The sequence below is a fragment of the Leishmania infantum genome, chromosome 8 (genome assembly GCF_000002875.2).
Source record: "Leishmania infantum JPCM5 genome chromosome 8".
NCBI lineage: Eukaryota > Euglenozoa > Kinetoplastea > Trypanosomatida > Trypanosomatidae > Leishmania > Leishmania infantum.
The window spans coordinates 159625-177585 of NC_009392.2; the positions used below are offsets into that span (position 1 = coordinate 159625).

The 17961-nt window shown below is 63.8% G+C and overlaps 3 protein-coding genes across 3 annotated transcripts; all 3 read left to right on the top strand.

Moving 5' to 3' along the window:
• Window positions 1–175: 175 nt before the first annotated feature.
• Window positions 176–4387, top strand: LINJ_08_0420 (conserved hypothetical protein; the record flags this gene model as incomplete). The annotated part of the gene is made up of 1 exon (XM_001463344.1): window positions 176–4387. The coding sequence occupies one exon, from the start codon at window positions 176–178 to the stop codon at window positions 4385–4387; it is 4212 nt and encodes a 1403-aa protein (XP_001463381.1).
• A 2714-nt stretch (window positions 4388–7101) lies between these two features.
• LINJ_08_0430 (conserved hypothetical protein) lies at window positions 7102–13056 on the top strand (the record flags this gene model as incomplete). The annotated part of the gene is made up of 1 exon (XM_001463345.1): window positions 7102–13056. The coding sequence occupies one exon, from the start codon at window positions 7102–7104 to the stop codon at window positions 13054–13056; it is 5955 nt and encodes a 1984-aa protein (XP_001463382.1).
• Window positions 13057–14445: 1389 nt separating this feature from the next.
• Window positions 14446–17223, top strand: LINJ_08_0440 (conserved hypothetical protein; the record flags this gene model as incomplete). Its single annotated transcript, XM_001463346.1, has 1 exon — window positions 14446–17223. The coding sequence occupies one exon, from the start codon at window positions 14446–14448 to the stop codon at window positions 17221–17223; it is 2778 nt and encodes a 925-aa protein (XP_001463383.1).
• Window positions 17224–17961: the final 738 nt, after the last annotated feature.

Here is a 17961-nt window from a genome sequence, read left to right on the forward strand (position 1 = left end):
GAGCTGCTCCCATCCGTCTTTCTCTCGAACACACACACACACACACGACTTCCTCTGCTTTATCAGCGCCCGTATACAGACACAAGCAGGCACGCTCGGGGTGGGCACCGGTACGGCCACTACCACAACCGTCTCTCGCTCTCCACGTGGGTAGGTGGCGCCTTCTGGAAGGGTGATGGCGCTCTCCCCAACCGCCTACGTCTCGCCCGGCTGCAGCGCGCAGTGCCGGCAGTGCGTCAGTGCCAAGCCAGACTCCTTCGCCTTTGCCTCCGTTCAGAGCATCTCTCTCTACCGAGTGAGCACCGCGAACGTGACCATCCCAACGAGCGCGAGCAGCACCCCAGCGCAGGCGCAGCAGCAACACCAGTCGCTCGAAACGATCGCCATTACAGACTACCCGCTGGTGACCCTCTTCGGCCATGGCGCCAACGCCGCCATCGCGGCCTTCTCGTACAACGATGACTACATGGCATGCCTGACGCCGCAGAACAAGCAGGTTCTTCTGTGGCGCTTGAAGGATGCAGAGACGCTCACGGCGAAAAAGATTACCAGCACCGCTCTGTCCGACGCCTTTAAGCGCGAGGGCAACCCGTCCACAATGTGCCTCGCCGGCAGGCACCATGTTCTCTGCGGCACGAACACAGGGCGGCTCATCTCGCTCAACACGAATCTCGACAATGCCGAGCCGCGCAGCGTCGCTATTCCGCCATCGCAGAAACGCGGGAACGCACAGCAGCCCCGCTCGCCATTATCACCGGGGAACGCGTACAGTGTCCCCGCTGTAGCCGGTCCGCTGAGCTCCCTCAATCCCAGCGGCACGAGCAGCGCAGCGGCGGCCGCGGTGGAATCGGTAGAGTGCATTGTGGCGGCAACAGCGCGGCCAGAGGCAGTCGCGTGCGGCACCTCGGATGGTACGCTGTGCCTGCTGACGCTGAACGCAAGCACGGGTCTGCTTGTGACGGCTTCGCTGTGCCCGTTCCCAGCAAAGGAGAAGAGCGACACAGTCCTCGACGTGAACCCGCTACCGGTCACCTCCCTCGCCTTCGAGCCAACCTCTGCGCAGTACCTCGCTGTCGGCTCGCAAGACGGCGCGCTGGCGCTCTGTGATATGAACAAGAATTCCATCGTGCAGATATTTGAGGTCAGCAAGCTGCCTGAGAAGCACATAAGCTCCATCGCCTGGATCCCCGGTGAGGCAGGCGCCTTCTACACCGCCAGCACTGACAGTCCGGTGCTCCGCAAGTGGTCTGTCTCCAGCAAGTCGGTCGTCGGCAGCGTGAGCATCATGGTGATGCAGCAGATGCCACAGCAGCGGAGCTCAGGTGCACGCGGTGCAGCAGATGCGAGCGACTCCGCCGACGCGGAGCACAGCAGCAGCAGAATCGGCATACGCAGTGTGGCCTGTATCGACCAGACACGCGTCGTTGTGGGGCTGACAAACGGATCCGTGAAGGTCTACGACGTGACACAGCAGCGGCTGGAGTGCGACATCGTGACGGGCCACACAGACGCAACGCTCAGTTGCAAGCTGTCGAAGCACGATCGCGACCAGGCGGCGACGGGCGGTGTCGATGGGATGATCCGTGTGTGGAACTTGCGCACGCTCAGCCAGCAGTACAGCATCCCGGTGGGGCCCGTGATGGTGCACTCTGTAGACTGGTCCCCGAATGGCAAGCACCTCATTGCCGCCCTCGGTAGCGGTGAGGTGGTCATGTACTCCACGTCGACAAACCGCGAGTCGTGGCGGACGCCGGTCTTCTCGGAGCTTGTCTACCGCGTCTGCTGGGCCGCGGGTGACTCCAGCCTCATCGCCGCCACCTCCCGCAGCGGCGTCGCCGTGCTCTCCTCGAAGGACGGGAAGGTGGTTCGGCGCTACCCCGCCACGCGCGGCGCCTTCTACGGTGTCGACATCGAGCCCGCCAAGAGCAAGATGATAGCCGCCGGCTCGCACGATCACCGCATCTACGTGTACAACCTCTCCAGCAGCAGCGAGCACCCCGTGCACGTGCTGGCAGGTCACACGGACGCCGTCTGCGACGTTGCCTACAACCCAACAGCGCTGAACTACCTCCTTTCGGGCAGCTACGACGGCACGCTGCGCGTGTGGGACCTCTCGTCGAACGACGCGCACACTATCTCTGTATCGTCGCGTGCGCTGAAGGGCCACGCCGACCGCGTGCGCAGCGTGGCATGGTGCAGCCTGGCGCCCTACTTGGTCATCAGTGGCTCCGCGGATGCGTCGATCCGCCTGTGGGACATCCGCAACGGCGTCGCCATAACCACCGTGCGCGGCCACAACGCGGATGTCGTCGCCATCTCGAGTCACGTCGACCGTCCGCTCACGTTCTTGTCGGCCGCGCGTGATAGCACGCTGGTGGCGTGGAGCGTGGCCCTGCTGCGGCAGGTGTACCTCGACGCCGCCCTGGGCACCCTTGAGAACTGCATTGTGGCCGACCCGTCCTCGCTCATGGGCGTGGCCGCGTCCAGCGTGACCGTCTCGCAGGTGGCCGGCGCAGCAGTGCAGCGGCTTGCCAAGGAACTCGCCGAGTGTGCGAGTAGGCCGGCGGAGCGGCTGCAGAAGCTGGTGAGCTTCTTTGAGTCCCCCAACGGGGCGGCGGAGGTGGCGGAGATGGCGCTCTGCGCGGTGGACCCGGCAGCGTACCAGGTGGCGGTAGCAGAGGGGAAGACGGCCGCGACGGGGCTCGTTGTGCCGGCGCGGAGCCTGGCAGAGGCGGCGCGTGCTCATGCCACGTGCACCAACGAGCGCGCCCACAGCAAGTCCGTCAACGCCGCCGGGCCGTCGTATAGGAAGCAGCGCCTGCTGGAGGCGGCCGACGAGCTGTTACGCGTGGGTCAGCTGGAGGCGCACTGCAACGTGCTCATGGAGGCGGAGGAGTGGGACCGCGCGATTGCGGCGAGCCCAGCCATCTCACGTGCTTACTGGCGCAGTGTCTGCCAGAAGGCCGCAGAGGCAATGGAGGCGGCCGGCGACGCGCGCGCCGTGGCCTACTACATCATCGGTGAGCATGCCCACAAGGCTGCGCAACTGCTGACACGCCTGTCGCAGCGCCACTACGATGCTGCCACAGTGGTGTGCCAGACGTGTCCGCAGGTCGCCGATGACCCACAGCAGCAGCAGCAGCAGCAAGCGAATGAGCCACCGCACAACACCACCGTGGACGTGAACAGCATGACGGCTGCGACGCAGCAGCTGCAGCGACAGCGTGCGGCAGTGCTGAAGCGCTACGCGAACCCGCAGCTCTTCGCGGCGGTCCTGCTCGCCTACGGCCACCATGATGAGGCCGTGAACGTCTTGCAGCACTGCGGCGATGTCGTGCTTGCTCACCTCCTCGTCCACACAGTGCCGCTGCGCGAGCAGGCGAGCATCGACACCGCCTTTCGGCTCTCGATGCTGCAGAGCGCGCGCCAGCAGAGGTGGGACACAGCGCTCGCCTGTGCTACACGTCAGTCGAACCCGTACGATGCCCTGGCCACGGTGCTCGCGCTTTTTCAAACGGCGCAGGGCAAGCAACTGGCGGGGAAGAGCACCGCGCCGTCGCTGACATCTGGCAACCTATCCACCTTGCAGGGCGTCAGCGAGCGCCTCAAGACTTTTTACGAGCAGGTGCGGGGGGAGTGCGGAAAGCTGCAGCTGCCGCTCGACGCTGCGGCGATCCAGCAACGGCATGCGCATGACGGGCTGGCCTCGCAGAACCAGCTCGCTGCCATGGTGCTCATGGCGGACCCCTCCTCAGGTCCGATGACGGACGGCGCCATCCTGCAGAGCTTAAGTGGGTTTATGGAGAGTCTCCTGACCGTCGCACTGAAGGAGATCGATGGCGCGACCACTCCATTTTATCTGCGACAGGCGTACAACGTGTCGGCGTACGTGTCGCTGCCGTTCGAGACGCCGAGCAAGGCCGGGGGCAACGCCAGCGTCAGCCTGTCCGCGTCTGCCGTCATCTCCTCTATGACGCCAGAGCACAAGCGCTTCCTGGCCCTGGTCTTCATCGTTGCGGCGCTTATGGCCGTGAAGGTGTATCGCTTTCCGAAGCTGCTGCAGAGCGCCTTCACCAAGGCGCGTGAGCTGGCCGCCGCCTCCGGCAGCGCGAGCCTTAGCACGATCCTCACCAACACGCAGGGTGCCCTTGGCACGTACTCGCCGCACTCGAAGGAGGTCGACTGCTCCTCCGTCGGCTGTACGCTACCGGCGCTGTCGAGCGAGGGCCGACAGATCGTCTCTGTTCTCACCGGCGACCCCGTGTGCGGCGCCGTGCACGTGCTGGAGGACAGCTCCTCATTTATTTCGAAATCCGAGGCGCTCGCGTGGATGCTGTGCTCGCACTTTTCCCCGCTCGGGAGCGGAGCACGGCTGACAGCCGTATAGATATACACGTACGCAGAGACAAGATGTTGTCGTGTTGCCTCATCGAGTGGCGTCTCTGTGGGCACCCGCTTGCTTGTCCTGCGCGCGCGCGCGTGTGTGTGTGTGTGATGGGAAAGCGGGGGGAGTCCATATGGTAGAGACACGGACAGAGCGAGCGAGGAAGAAGTGGCAGAGGGGGATGCGCACACGCACGTGCGCGCCATCACCATCCTTTCTCCTCTCTTGTCGTGAGCGACAAGAGAGGCACATGTGTCTGGTCTGACTTGCGTGTTGAGCAGGTCTTGTGCACTGCCCTCCAGCATGGTGTTTACAGACGCTCTCCTGTTGTCTTCCCGCCGAGGCAATGTGAATGCATGCCTGCGTCTAATATATATACACGGGTGTACGGGTCGTGTTGCACGCGCGCGCTGCGTGAGCCCTCCTGTGTTCCCTCACGCATCTTTTTGTTTTGGTTGCCTTTTTTTTAGTGCCGCATGGATGCCGGTCTATCTCCTTAACCTCCACTACGACACACACACACACCTCACTCTACACCCTCGCCGCCCCTTCCTATCGCTTCATCGCCCCCCTCCTTTCCACGAGTTCAGCGATGATGCTCTAGCCCGGGGCAGCGTCGCCGCGCCACCTCCAAGCGCCTCCCAAAGGGACACCACCCAAGTGCCACACCGCGCAAGAGGAACGAAGGGCAGAAAAAGGAGCGACGCGGGCGCAGAGCCGCTCATATTTGTGCTTCGTGTTTGAGGCTGCGGCGGTTTGGGGGAGGAGAAGGAGGAGAAAGGGTGCCGACGGCTCTGGACAGACGGAGCTGGAAGCAGTTCGCTGCGTGCGAACGTTGGACCGGAGGAGGGGTGGGGGGTGGGGGTGGGCGGGCTTGCGCCAATTTCGTCTCTTTATTCTTGCGTACATTATGCGTATGTGTGCGTGTGTATCTGTGCCTATCATCTCCTTGGTTGTGACTCGTACCAGTACGAACGTTGTTCGGCGTATCTGCATCTATCCCTTCCATCCGTTCCGCTGATACCGCCGTTACCTCGACCCTCCTGTGCGTTGTGCCTGCGTCTGCCACGCGTTGTTCTGTGTGCATTTGTACGTGTGTGTGTGTGTGTGTTTAGGTCCTTCTTGATGTAGCTGTGCAAGCAACTAGGGTATATATATATATATATCTAGAGAGTGAGATGGGTGCATGCGCATACGTGTATCGATAGCGATATCCATATCCATATACATATAGATCTATATATAGATTTATATGGATATGGACACACATGTGCGCATGCGGGGTATGGGTGTATTGGTTCATTCTCCCTGTGATCGCCTTTTTGTACCTTTCTGTTTCTTTTTTTTTATGGTGTGTTGCCCCGGTGTGTCTGTGTGACTGTGTGTGCCGATGAGAATGTCTCTGACCATAGACTTGATGACGTGGGTGATGGGGTGGATGGGGTGTGGTCTCGCTCGGCCACCCGTTGTGTGTTCTGTTCATCCACCCACCCACCACCTTCAACGCCGACCTATTCTCGCTCTCCCCGCGCCTTTCGAAGCCTCCTCGCATCCATCCCACTCCACCACGCCCCTCTGACCTCTGCGCCGCACCGAAAAGAGTGTCAGGGACGGGGCCGACGAGCACACGTGACTTGAGTCCTATCAAGCCACCACAGCTGGCCATTCTCTCTCGATATATATATATACATACAAGGAGCGAAAGCGAGCACCAATGACAGACGATGCGTACGACGGCAACGACGGGAAGAGAGTGTGGACAGCAGCGCAGCAGCGAAACAACACGGAATGAAAAGGCGCTCGAGCCGATTGGTGTTGTCTTACGGCGCACGAGACATGCCATGTCAGTGTGGCTTGTGCGCACGCGCACTAGGGTCGAGTGTGCACCCCTTCGAAGCGACGCACGGTACAGATCAACGCATACACATACGGATGACAAGAGCCCTTGCTTGTCTTTCATGTCTTTCATGTCTTTCATGTCTTTCTCCACCGTGAGCACACAGAAGGCTGGATGCGCACGCTCCCCGATTCGCTCAGCACAGGGTGATCCTGTTCGGGGTGGAGGGTGAGAGAGTGAAAAATCCGCTGCTGCGACACTGATGGGGCGAGTTGCACCAACGCAGCGCCCCTGCGCCACGATCGCCTCCTCTTCTTCCTTCCTGCTATACTCGGGTGTTTCTTCACTCTTGCCTCTCTCCGTGTCTGCTGCTTCGTTATTCCTCTTTCTTTTGGCTGCTACTGAAAACGCACAACGCATACACGCCATCGTGGACCGCCCCTCATCCCACGCGCGCATCCTCGGTATGTGTGTGTGTGTGTGTATGCATCTGTCTGCCTGCCTGCCTGTCTCTCCTCCGCACATACGTAAGCTCGTACGCACACCTTGATTACAGAGCAGGAGGCGCTGTACCGACATCACACCAGCTCCGCGACGCCGGCACGGTACGTTGTACCTCTAAACACATACATAGCTAACTAGGCGCTTGCATACGCGTGCAGCGGATCGTACGGTGGAGTACGCGTGCCTGTGTGCGCACCTTCGCTTGATTATTGTTTTTGCCTTGCTGTTTGCTTGCTCCCGCCACGTGGGCCTCTGCATACGAGGGAGGGGGAGGTGACGCACGCGCCCGCGGACTACGTCAGCACCGCTAACCTCATCTCGTCCGTTCCTAACCCGCTTGTCGCCTTCCCTGTTGTGTAATCCGGTGACGAGAGTCATGTACAACTTCCATAAGCGGGCGGACGCCCCCACAAGAGTCGAGGGCGATGCCGGCGCGCATGGAGCAAACGATGTTCACGACGATGAACGGTCATCGGCGGGGCCGCAAGCGATGGCTGAAGATGACGGCCATGATGCGCAGAGGCAAGGGCGCGCCTACGGGCACAGCGCCGAGTCTCGTGTTGGCGACTACGCGGATGGGCTTGGTGCCCCTGTGGCGGGTAATGGGGAGGGATACGGTGACTACGGCCAGGAGGATCCGGGCGGCTACGACATGACGTCGTACCCCGCTCAGGGAAGCGACAATCAGCAGCAGCAGCAGCAGCAGGCGTACATGCAGCCCCAAGTGTACGGCCAAGGCGCCGAGGCCCGGGGAGAAGGGGAAGACGATGCGCCCATGTTTGCCGACTACCGCGGCCCCATAGATGGCGAGCGGGCGGAGCGCTACAACCGCCGTCTGCAGCAGCAGAAACAGTACGACGACATCCCCATGCCGCCAGACGACGCGGATCCGCAAGAGGTGTTTACCTACTACCGCAAGCTCATTGGGCTCGTGCACTTCGTGCCACCGCGGCACTGGCGCGAGATCCGCTTCGACCTGCCGGCGAACGTCGCGGAGCTGCGCCTCTACCCACAGCGCCGCGAGCGCGTGCAGGATCGTGAGCCGATCAGGCCTACCTCGTGTATCGCTATTTCGCTGAAGGGCATGCTGCCGGAGAACACGACGCCCTCCGAGTACGCGGCGCAGATGGTGCAGTACATGTTCGACCTACTGAACTACCAAAACGCCTCCACAGCCATCACGGAGCTGCGCTTCGTGAAGAAAGGAACAGAGCTGTTGCAGATGGTGGTGACGCTCGGCAAGGACATACGGCTGGCGGGACGGGTTCTGACAGAACTGCAGGCCGCGGGCCTCCGCGCGTACTACGGCAAGCCGGTCTTCGAGTTTCCGCCGAACGCAACCTTTCAGGTGGTCGACTACCGTCGCACCCTGCACGACGGCAAGGGCATCTCGGCTGAAGACGTCACATTCCTGCTGGAGCCGATTCGGCAGTACAACACCGTCGACATCAACGTCATCGAGGGCTACGAGCCCGGCGTCTTCTATGCGCCGGTGAAGCGGCCCGAAACGGTGTACTCGTTCCTGTGGAACTACTTCTGTTCCTACAAGTTCCAGTCTGACCTGTTCCGCCGCTACGGCGTGCTGGTGACCATGGCGCAGTGCCCGCACGAGTTCCTGCAGAAGGGCATCCCGTATCACATCCAGAAGCAGCAGCTGGAGGAGAAAATACGAGCAGAGCTGCAGCGCAAAGGCATGGAGAAGCGCGAGTACGATGGCAGCGGCGGTGGTGTCGGCGCTGGCGGCGTCGACGACGACGACGACTCTGACGATGGCATGAACGGCGGCGCCGACGAGGCGACCGGCGAAGGCCCACCGCCCGCGTGGGCCGCAAACGCCGCGGACGAGATCGACATCTTCGGGTCGAGCACCCCTGCCAGCCGCGTGCAGAAGAAGCAGCAGCAGCAGCAGCCCACGTCGGCGGCAGCGTCCGACCCGTTCGGGTATGGTTCCGGCAGCAGCAGAGCTGCCGCCACAGCCGCGGCAGCAGCGACGGCAAACACTGTCGCAACGGCCATCACCTTCGTCGACGAAGACGGTCTCGAGGATGTGGATGCACTGCTCCAGCAGTACAACGCCGTCACGGAGCCGCCACCGTCCGCAGGAAAGAAGAAAGAGGCTGCAGCGAAGGGGCGCAAGGGCAAGGAAACGACATCGGCGGCATCGGCAGCGACTGTGGACGGGGGGGCTGTCGGTGAGGATGGTGTCGCACCGTCGGACACCGGCCCCCAAGGTGGCGCATGCATCCTGCCTCCGCCGTCGGTGGAGGGGGCTGGCTGGGGTGGTGGTCACGGCAGCTACGGTGGTGACCCTTATGGTTCTCTGCCTGGGTATGCACCTGAGCAGGGCGCGCACGGGTATCCGCCGCCGCCACAGTACTACCCGTCTTCCGGCCCCTACGGCGGAGCTGGCCGTGGCGCGCCGCCAGAGTCGTACTACGACGGGTACCAGGGTGTTGCTCCCTTGCCACGCGCCGCCCCGTACCCGAGCGTTGCGCAGCGGTCCTCTTCGTCGTACGCCGCGCCGCCATATGCGTACAGAGACCGAAGTGCCATCGGCACAGCCGCCGACGCGCTGCCCGTCACCGCCGCCGGCGGCAGCGGCGCTCCGTCGGCGTACCCGCTGCTCGTGGACGAGGCAGATGATGAGCAAGACGTGATCCAGCATCCGCTGCCGCAGGAACAGCAGCAGCAGCAGCAGTCGTCGGCTTTGTGGTCGGGCGATGGCAGCGGCGGTGGCTATGGCAACTTGGACGGACAGCAGCCGCAGCAACTGCCGTCGTCCTCTCAGGCCATCGCGCCAGCCCCTCACGAGAAAGATATGCTTCTCTCGTGGTCTATGGATGAGGGGCTGGCGCACAGCTCGGGGCCTGGCTACGCGGCGACCGGGGTCTTCTCTCCACTACCGCCTCATCGCACTCAGCAGGGTCACGTCAACGCCTTCCTGCCGGAAGGCGAGGAGGTCGGCGGCATGCAGGGCTACGGCAGCAACTGGTCAGCCTTCAGCGACTCGCAGCAGCAGCAGCAGCAACAGCTCAACGCCTACGAAGCTGGTGCTGCTGTCGGAGGCGTTCTTGGGGACTACGACCCGACTTTACCCTCGTACTACGCAGGCGGCGACGGTAGCAGCTATCCGCCGCCACCCCCACAAGCAGCGGCGCCGTGGAGCCACGCCGACAGCAACAGCGGAGCACCGCTGAGGTATGGCGAGCCGATGCCGATGCCGGTGCCGATGCCCATGCCCATGCCGCCGCACGTGCGCGAAGCAGCAGAGATCGCGGCAGACTTAGAGGAGCGCATCCAGGCTGCCTTTCCCGCCACGTGGGCCACCGCGTCGGCCGCCTCGGCGCAGCCGTTCCTGTTAGACGGTGAGGTGCTCGAGGGTCAGGACCTGCAGAGCACCTCGGAGGAGTCGAACTGCGTGCTGGAGCACATCCCGGACGCAGCCGCGGCTGCCGTTGCGGATCTGCCCGCCCCAACGACAGAGATCGAGGAGCTGCTCAGTTTTCTGCAGCGCAACGTCAGCCTTGTTGGTCGCCTGCTCCATAAGACCACCACGACGACCGTCGAGCAGGCGGCCGAGGTCGCCGTTTTCCGCGCCCGCGTTGCACGCGCGTTGCTGATTGGCGCCACAATGACTGTTGAAGAGTCGGGGTCGCCGGCGACCCCAGAGGCGATCCGCGCTGCGTGGGAGCGGCGTGCCGCTGACGGCGGCGAGGTGCCCGCCTCGCCTGCTGCGGCGAACGACGGCGAGGCAGGGGAGCCTGCGGAAGGGGAGGCGGCCCCTGCCGAGACGCAGTTGCCAGCCTTGCTCCCTTACCTGTTGCGCACCTCCGCGGGCGTCGACCTCGCGATGCTGCTAGCCTTTCACTACCCCCGCGCCTTCTCACGGCGTTTTCTGCCGTATGCCCCAGCGTACCTCTTCGACGAAAATGTCGTTCGAGTCGTGGTTGCAACAGCGCTGCGGCGTGACGCGCAGGCAGCCAACGTCCTCGTCCGACACGTACTGGCGCACTGGTGTCCGTTGGCGCAGTGGCTGCTGCGCGTCGCTCACCACAAAGCAGCGGAGAAGCGCAATGGCGGCGAGGCGAGTGCAGCCGTAGTGGCTGCGGGCGAAAGTGGCAGCACAACGGCCGCCATGAAGCATCTCGTGTCGTCCATCGGGAGCTCGATGGACACCGTTCTCGCCGCGCTCTCCCCGGCGCAGCGCGAGTTCTGCCGTGCCAGCAACGATGCGTGCAATTACGTGGACGCGTTTGCTGAAGCGATGCACGCAACTGGCGTCCATGACCCGGCGGAGGATAGTGGTGCGCTCCCCCTGCTCTGGGGCCCCGATGGGGCGCTCTATCGATCTCTGGTGCGTCTCTACGTGAACGCGGACGTGTGCGACGGCGCGAAGGTGGCGCTGCGGATGCTGTGCTGTGGCCGGTTCTCCTCGTCGGCGACGTCGACCTCTCTCGCCAGCGCCGAGGTGTGCCTGACGCGGGATCACTACTACTACTGCATCGTGTTGCTTTCCCGGTCGCATACAGCCCCGGTGCTGAGTCGTGAGACGGCCGCCTTCTGTGGTGCATTCCTGAAGCTGTTGGAGCTGCAGCACACGCGCTGGCAGCAGCAGCAGCAGCGCCCGGCAACCGAGGGCGGCGGCAACGCGACAAGGGCGCCCTCGGTCGGAGAGAAGGAAGCAGAGCAGCTCTTAGATACTGCCTTCAAAGCCATGCAGACGATCGACGTCTACACCACCTTGCGTGACGCGTACTTGGCCGTCGAGGTCCCCATCACCCGCTTCGAGTCCGTGCTTGCCCGCCTCAGCCCCGCCGAACCATCCGCGAAACTGCAGCTGCAGGTGCCGACGCTAGCAGAGTGGTACGATGGTAGCAACAGCAACAGCGGCAAGGGGAAAACCAACGCTGGTCAGCCGCCGCGCAAGCGCGGCACAGAGGCACCAGCGATTCCTAGCATCTTCTACTACCGAGCTCCGTCACGTCGCAACGCTCGGTGGAATCAACCGCAGCAACAGCAGCCGCAGGTGTCGCACGCGACATTGAACGCGTCCGGTGCCGGCGGCGGCAGCGGTCCGACGAGCATCGCGTCTCGATGGCGGCAAGAGTGGACGGCGGCCATGCGCACGTACCCTCCCTCGGGGGTCCCCTTCACCGCGTTGCCGGAGGGGTGGACGAGCCAACCCAGCCGCGAACACGGGCACTACTGCTTCACGCCCCCTGCGCCAGCGTCGTCGACGGACGGCGCAGCCGCCCCTGTCACCGCACCAACCTACAAGCATCCCATGGACGGCAAGGAGTACCCGGTCACCCCGCAAGCCCTCCTGCTGCAGGGGGCGGCCGCGGGTGGGAGTACCTCCAGTGTCACACTCGATCAGGTGCGCACCCGCGCCAACGCCATGCATGCGGAAGAGGCCGCGGCCATCGGGCTGCCACCACCGGCGGAGCTCACTGCCGCGGCCGCGGAGGCATGGGCATCGGATCAGCGCCGCCGCAATGTGTTCCTCGACATCGCCACGATGGAGCTGCTGGGCATCAAGTACCGGCCATCGGGTCGCGCCCACACCGTCGCCGCGGACGCCGCCTCGACAAGTGGCGTGAAGCGCGGTCGCGACGCCGGTGCGACGGCACCGACGCCGGAGCAGCTGCAACAGCTGCTCGCCAAGGCAATTGCTAGGTCGTACCCCGCTGTAGGGGCGCCGTACCCGGTGGTCAGTCGCGGCTGGGCCGTTTACCTCAACTCCGCCCGCGGTCAGTACGGTTTCAAGGGCCCAAACAGCGGCCCGAGTCAGCCGCCGCTCTTTGTGCACCCCAAGACGCGGAAGCACTACTTTGTATCGCCTCAGGCGTTTGCACAGCAGCGAAAGGTGAACCTCGACGTGGTGGCGCGTGATGCCGGAGTGGAGAAGAAGGACGTCGAGTCGTGGATGGCCGATCAGCGCATCCGGCACGCTGCGATCGATGCCGCGGTGGTGAAGCTGATACCGATCACATACAGCGACGTCGACAAGGCGATGGAGGAGAACGCGGCGGTCGAAGTGGCCGGGGATAGCGCAGCAGCGCCGCCGGTGTCATCCTCGCGTGACCGGGACCACCAGAACCAGCACACGTCGTCATCACGGCGCCGCTCCGAGCGCGAGGGCCACGGCAGCAACAGCGGTCGAAAACGCCGACGCTACGAGGGCGGCGGTAGCGACGCCTCGCACAGCGATGATGACAAGCGCGAGAACGGCGACGGATCCCGCGGCCGTCGCCGCCGCCGTGACCGATCACCACGTCGGCGCGGCGGGAACGGCGGCGGCGGTGGTGGTGGTAATCGTTGCCGTCGGTAGGACTCCGCTGGATTGTTTGCCGACACCCCATCTGCTGTGCAGCAGCCACGTGCACTGGTGCGCAGGCGCTGTTTGCGGCGAGGGACATGAACATTGGAGAGAGCGAGCGCGCGCGCGCGACGTACGAAGTCGTGTGCGTGTGTGTGCTGGGAAGAGAGGCTTGGTTGACCGTTTTCGTCTTTGTGTGGCCGTTGAGCGCGTGGGCGGGTGTAGGGGCGGCCCGCTTCGGCGCAAAGAGAAGGTGCGCAGCAGCACCTCGTTGCCCCTCCCCCTCCGCCTCCTCCCTCTCCCTCCTTCACTCCTTCCCTCACCCCCCCCCGTAGGTCGTGGATGCGACAAGAGGCAGAGGGCAGGGCACCGTGCCCGCCGCTCGCCATCCCACCCTCTCTTTTGTTGTTGTTTTGATTACCCCACCACCACCACCACCGTCCACGCGAACAACGTGTGAAAGGCATGGCCACGTGCCATCGCAGGGGATGGAGCTGGCACACGTGAGTGGTGGCCATCACAAGGGGGCGTGTCGGGCGGCGTTTAAGTGAGAAGGGGGACTTAACAGGCACAATGCACACAACGCCGAATACGCGGAAAAAAAAAAAACATGGAAGCGCCGCAGCAAACGTTGACGACAGAACAGCACGAGCACAGAGTACCACGCTGCGGTGTACGTGTCTCTCCCCGTCTCTCTCTCTCTCTTTGTGCCTCTGTGTGTTGTGATGATACCGCCAGCAACGATCTGCGGATGTGCTGGCATGCCGGTGTGCGCAAGGGCGACAAATCACGAGGAGGATGGCCTCTATCGTTTGCCCTTCACCTCTTACCACGATTAGCGAGGCCATGATACCCCCCACACGTGTTGCAGCTACACATGCACGCGCAGAGTCGCAGGCTTGAGCAGCTGCCAGTCGACTTGGTGCGACCTAGATTCTTCCCAAGCTCTGCCTCCATCTCCATCTTCACGCCAGTGCCGCTCTACCTTGTAATCCCTGCCTTTGTCGGCAACGCTGCTCAGTCACGCTCGCGCATACACACACACACACACATCGTTCAGCGACGCCGCGTGCCTGCTCTCTGGTTTTCCTCTCTGTGCCACGTGTGTGGCCGTCACAGCAGCGTGATCGTGGTGCCAGTGGCTGTTCGCGTCGACGACGGAGACAGCGACGACAAGGGGCACGCACACACACACACACACACGGCGCCCTTCGTGCCCTCTCCTGCAACGTTGTCCTCTTCACCGCGCCAGAGCTTTTTGGGGATCGGTTTCTGCTTGCGCCGACACCTGTTTTGCATTGCGTTGCTCGTGTTGCGCGTTATCCGGTCGCCGACTCTCCCACTCCCCCCACACACACACACACCACAGGCCCACACCAACTCCTCCGTCCATCCTTGGTCATGTCGGGTACATCGAAGCTGCGATGGGCTCACTATGACGGCGTCTACCAGCCCGCGCTGCACATCCCCGCAGAGGAGATTACCGAGACGGTGCTGCCGGCGGGCTACTCAGCCGTGTACCTGCTCGGACTCGACAGCACCGTAGTGGTACCCGATGCGGACCTCAGCCCCTACGACCCCCATGATACGGCCAAGGCATCGCACCCGGCGGCCGCCCTCGGTGTGGCGACGGCGCAGCAGATTCTTGAAGGCTTTCAGGCCATCGAGGACGGCAGCGCTGCAGGGACCCAGCACGCCCAGCAGTGGCCGCACAATGACGAGGCGGAGGGGCCCTCGGACACCCTCCTGCTCGAGGACGACGACGACGATGGCGGCCGTGCACACGGTCGCAGCAGCGCCAGTCGCAGCCGCCACGAGGAGAAGCAGCAGCGAAAACGGGAAAAGAAGGCGGCCAAGGAGGCGAAGAAGGCGGCCAGGGCGGCCGCCAAGCGCGAGCGGGAGGAGGTCACGTCCGCGCCGACGGTGCAGCACCGCGACGACGGCGACGGTGATGATGAGCTTCTCGCGGCGATGACCATCGAAAACAAGTACAGGCAGGCGCGCGATCGCGGCTCGGCCGGCGAAGGCGACAATGCAGGTGCAAGCAGCGGAAAGAAGAGCAAGTCAAAGAAGGAGCGCGACGACGGCGCGTGGGCGGCGCTCGAGGCAGACCTCTTCTCCGACGAGGAGGCCGAGGACGAAGAGATCGAAGGCGATGGAGCTGGCCGGTGCGATGCCGGCGGTACTTGGCGCCAGCAGCGAGGTGTCCGCGCTGGAAACCGAATGGGGCAGGCGCTGTCAGCGCTGAATGTGGCCCGGGCAGCGCCGGACATTCCCGGCCTCTCAACGTCGTGCCCCTACGCGTACCCATACCTGATGGAGATCGACTACGAGTACCGGCAGCTGGCGCAGGAGGTGGCCAGCGAGGGGCTACTGCTCACAAAGCAAGAGGGCGAAGTGGTGCGCGAGATCGACGCGGAGCTGCGCCGCAGGGCGGCGGAGCGGGTGTACCTTCAGTCGGTGCTGGAGCAGCGCCTTCAGCAACAGGAGAAGGGGTCGGAGAGGGGAGAAGCGTCGACGGCGGCGAGCAACGAGGTGGATGCGCTGTCGGAGGCAATCGGGAAGCTGGACGCGCCGCTTAGTGTGGCTGATCTGGTGCGCCGCCTTGTCTCCAAGCAGGTGTCGGCATCCACCGCCGCGTTTGACCGCTATGCCGCGGCGCGGGCGCGGCGTGCGGTGCAGCGGCGCACCCGCACCTTTCAGGACACGTCCGTCATCACGCTGCTCGAACAGCTGCGCGCTGTCGCCGCGACACCGCGCGAGGACGCTACAGAGGTGATGCGCAAGTACGTCCAGCAGCGTCGCCAGCATGAGGAGATGAAGTCCAACATGCGTGGTCTCACAAAGACCGGCTTCTACGCGGTGCCGAAGCCAATGGAGAAGTGGAAGCGCGGGCGGGACATGATGCTGCTCGTGAACGCCGGCGCCGAGGCGCAGAAGGTGCGGCCGACGTCCTACATCTCGCAAGCGTACTCGACGATGCGGGAGCGCATGAGAGACCACGCCGAGAAGCACTTTGACCGCATGGCTGTAGCGGCTCGCGACGGCGCCTCTTTCCTCGACCCGAGCAGCTTCGCCGGCACCAGCACGGCATTCCTGCCGTCCGCCTCCACGCCCGCGGCGCTGCCGCTATCGGCGCAGCAGCACCTGATCCAGCAGCAGCAGCAGCAGAGCCGTCTGAACGCCGCCAAAGCGGTGCACCGGCGCGAAGCGTTTTTTCAGTTTCACAGCCTGCGCTGCGACACGGAGGCCCCGGTGACGCTCGAGTCCGTGCCGCTCAACGCCGGCTTTGCCGCGGCCAGCACGCTGGCGCCAGAATTGCTCGAATCGGTGGGCGAGACCATAGCCCCGGGCAGTCGCGCCGTGTCTCTCGGCCGCGGAGCCGAGGACGCCTCGATCCACACGGAGGACGGCACGTCTCTGTCCTACTCCACCCATAGCGCAGCGCCCAGCTCGTACCCCTATCTGTTCGACCACGAACCGCGCTCGCGCCGTCAGCGCCAGCGTCGAAGCAGCCGCGGCAGCGTGAGCGGGCTCTCGCCGGACGTGGAGGGGGCGTCTGTGAACACGTCGCGGGCGACGTCTGTGGCCTCGGCGTACAGCGGAAACGGCGAGGATGACAAGGCCAAGGAGCACCGCCGCGGCGGCCGCTCGGCTGGCAAGCGTGGCGCGACCGCAGCAGCGACGCAGAACGGTGTCGCAGCCACCGCACCCGCGGACTGGCGCTCGAACGCGAAGCGCAGCATCATGGAGCAGCTAACCCTCTACCGCCGTGGCAAGCACGGCAAGCCGGCGGTGCTGAACGACGAGCAGTGCCGCGAAATGTGCCGGCTGCTCCTGGATCGCGCCATGCGCGCCGAGGCGGAGCGGCAGGGGATGTCCCTCGCGGTTCAGTCGAACAACATCGCGGCGCGCTTCACCAAAGTGACGGAGAAGCGGCTCAAGAAGAGCGTCGACCACTACTTGGAGAGGCAGATGCAGCAGGGCAGCTTATTCTCCAAGGCAGCGACCTCAGCAGGTGGTGCGCTCGGCGCGTCCGCGGTCGGTGTCCTCGGTGCCGGCGCTGTGCTGCATCCAGGCATCTTGCCCATAGACGACAACGGCGCAGTGCTGCCGCACGACACAGCCGCCGAGGCACGCCAGCGCGCGGTGGCCGACACACCTATCTACGAGGATTAGTATTCCACCGTTTGTGGGTGTCCATGTGGCTTTCCAGAGAGCGAGGGGTGGCGGGGTGTGACGCCTCGCTGCTGATGCCGTGAACATTGGCACGGGCGGCCCCGTGGTCGGTTGAGTGGGTGCGGGTCAGTGCTGCTGCCGCGTACGCAAGTGTGCTTGTATGTGCACGACGCCCTTCTTCCCCCTACGCCGTGTGTTGGTCTCTCGTTGCATCTCTATCCTTCTCGTGCATCGGTCTGCGCTTTCCTTGTGCGACATGACGATGGTTGCCGCACATACGCGCACGTGCGTATTCGAGTGTGTGTGTGTGTGTGTCTGATGCACTCCCCCTCCCTTTACCCCCCCCCCCGCTCCGACCCAATCCACCTTCTCTGTTTTACATCTACATCTCTGCATGGCAACACAGATGGCTGGCGCCTTCTCTGGATTTCCGTTGGAGAAAAGCGAGGGGGCGGCGGTGCTCATCCCTCTCGCTGACCCTCTCTCTCTGTGTATGTGTACGCATGCGTGTGTGTGTCGTTGAGCTAACAAGAATGCGGTCTGCACCCGTCTGTGCCTCTCATAAAAGCCGAGAAAAGCGAACGAGCAAGAGCAAGAGGAGGGGGCGCCAGTCCATCGCGGCGCCGCGGCTCATCTCCCCCCTCCCCCTTCCCTACCATAACTTCTTGCGATGAAGAAGTTTGGCACGCGAGTAAGAGCACGGTTCTGTGGCTGCACGGGTGCGAGGGTCTCCTGAAG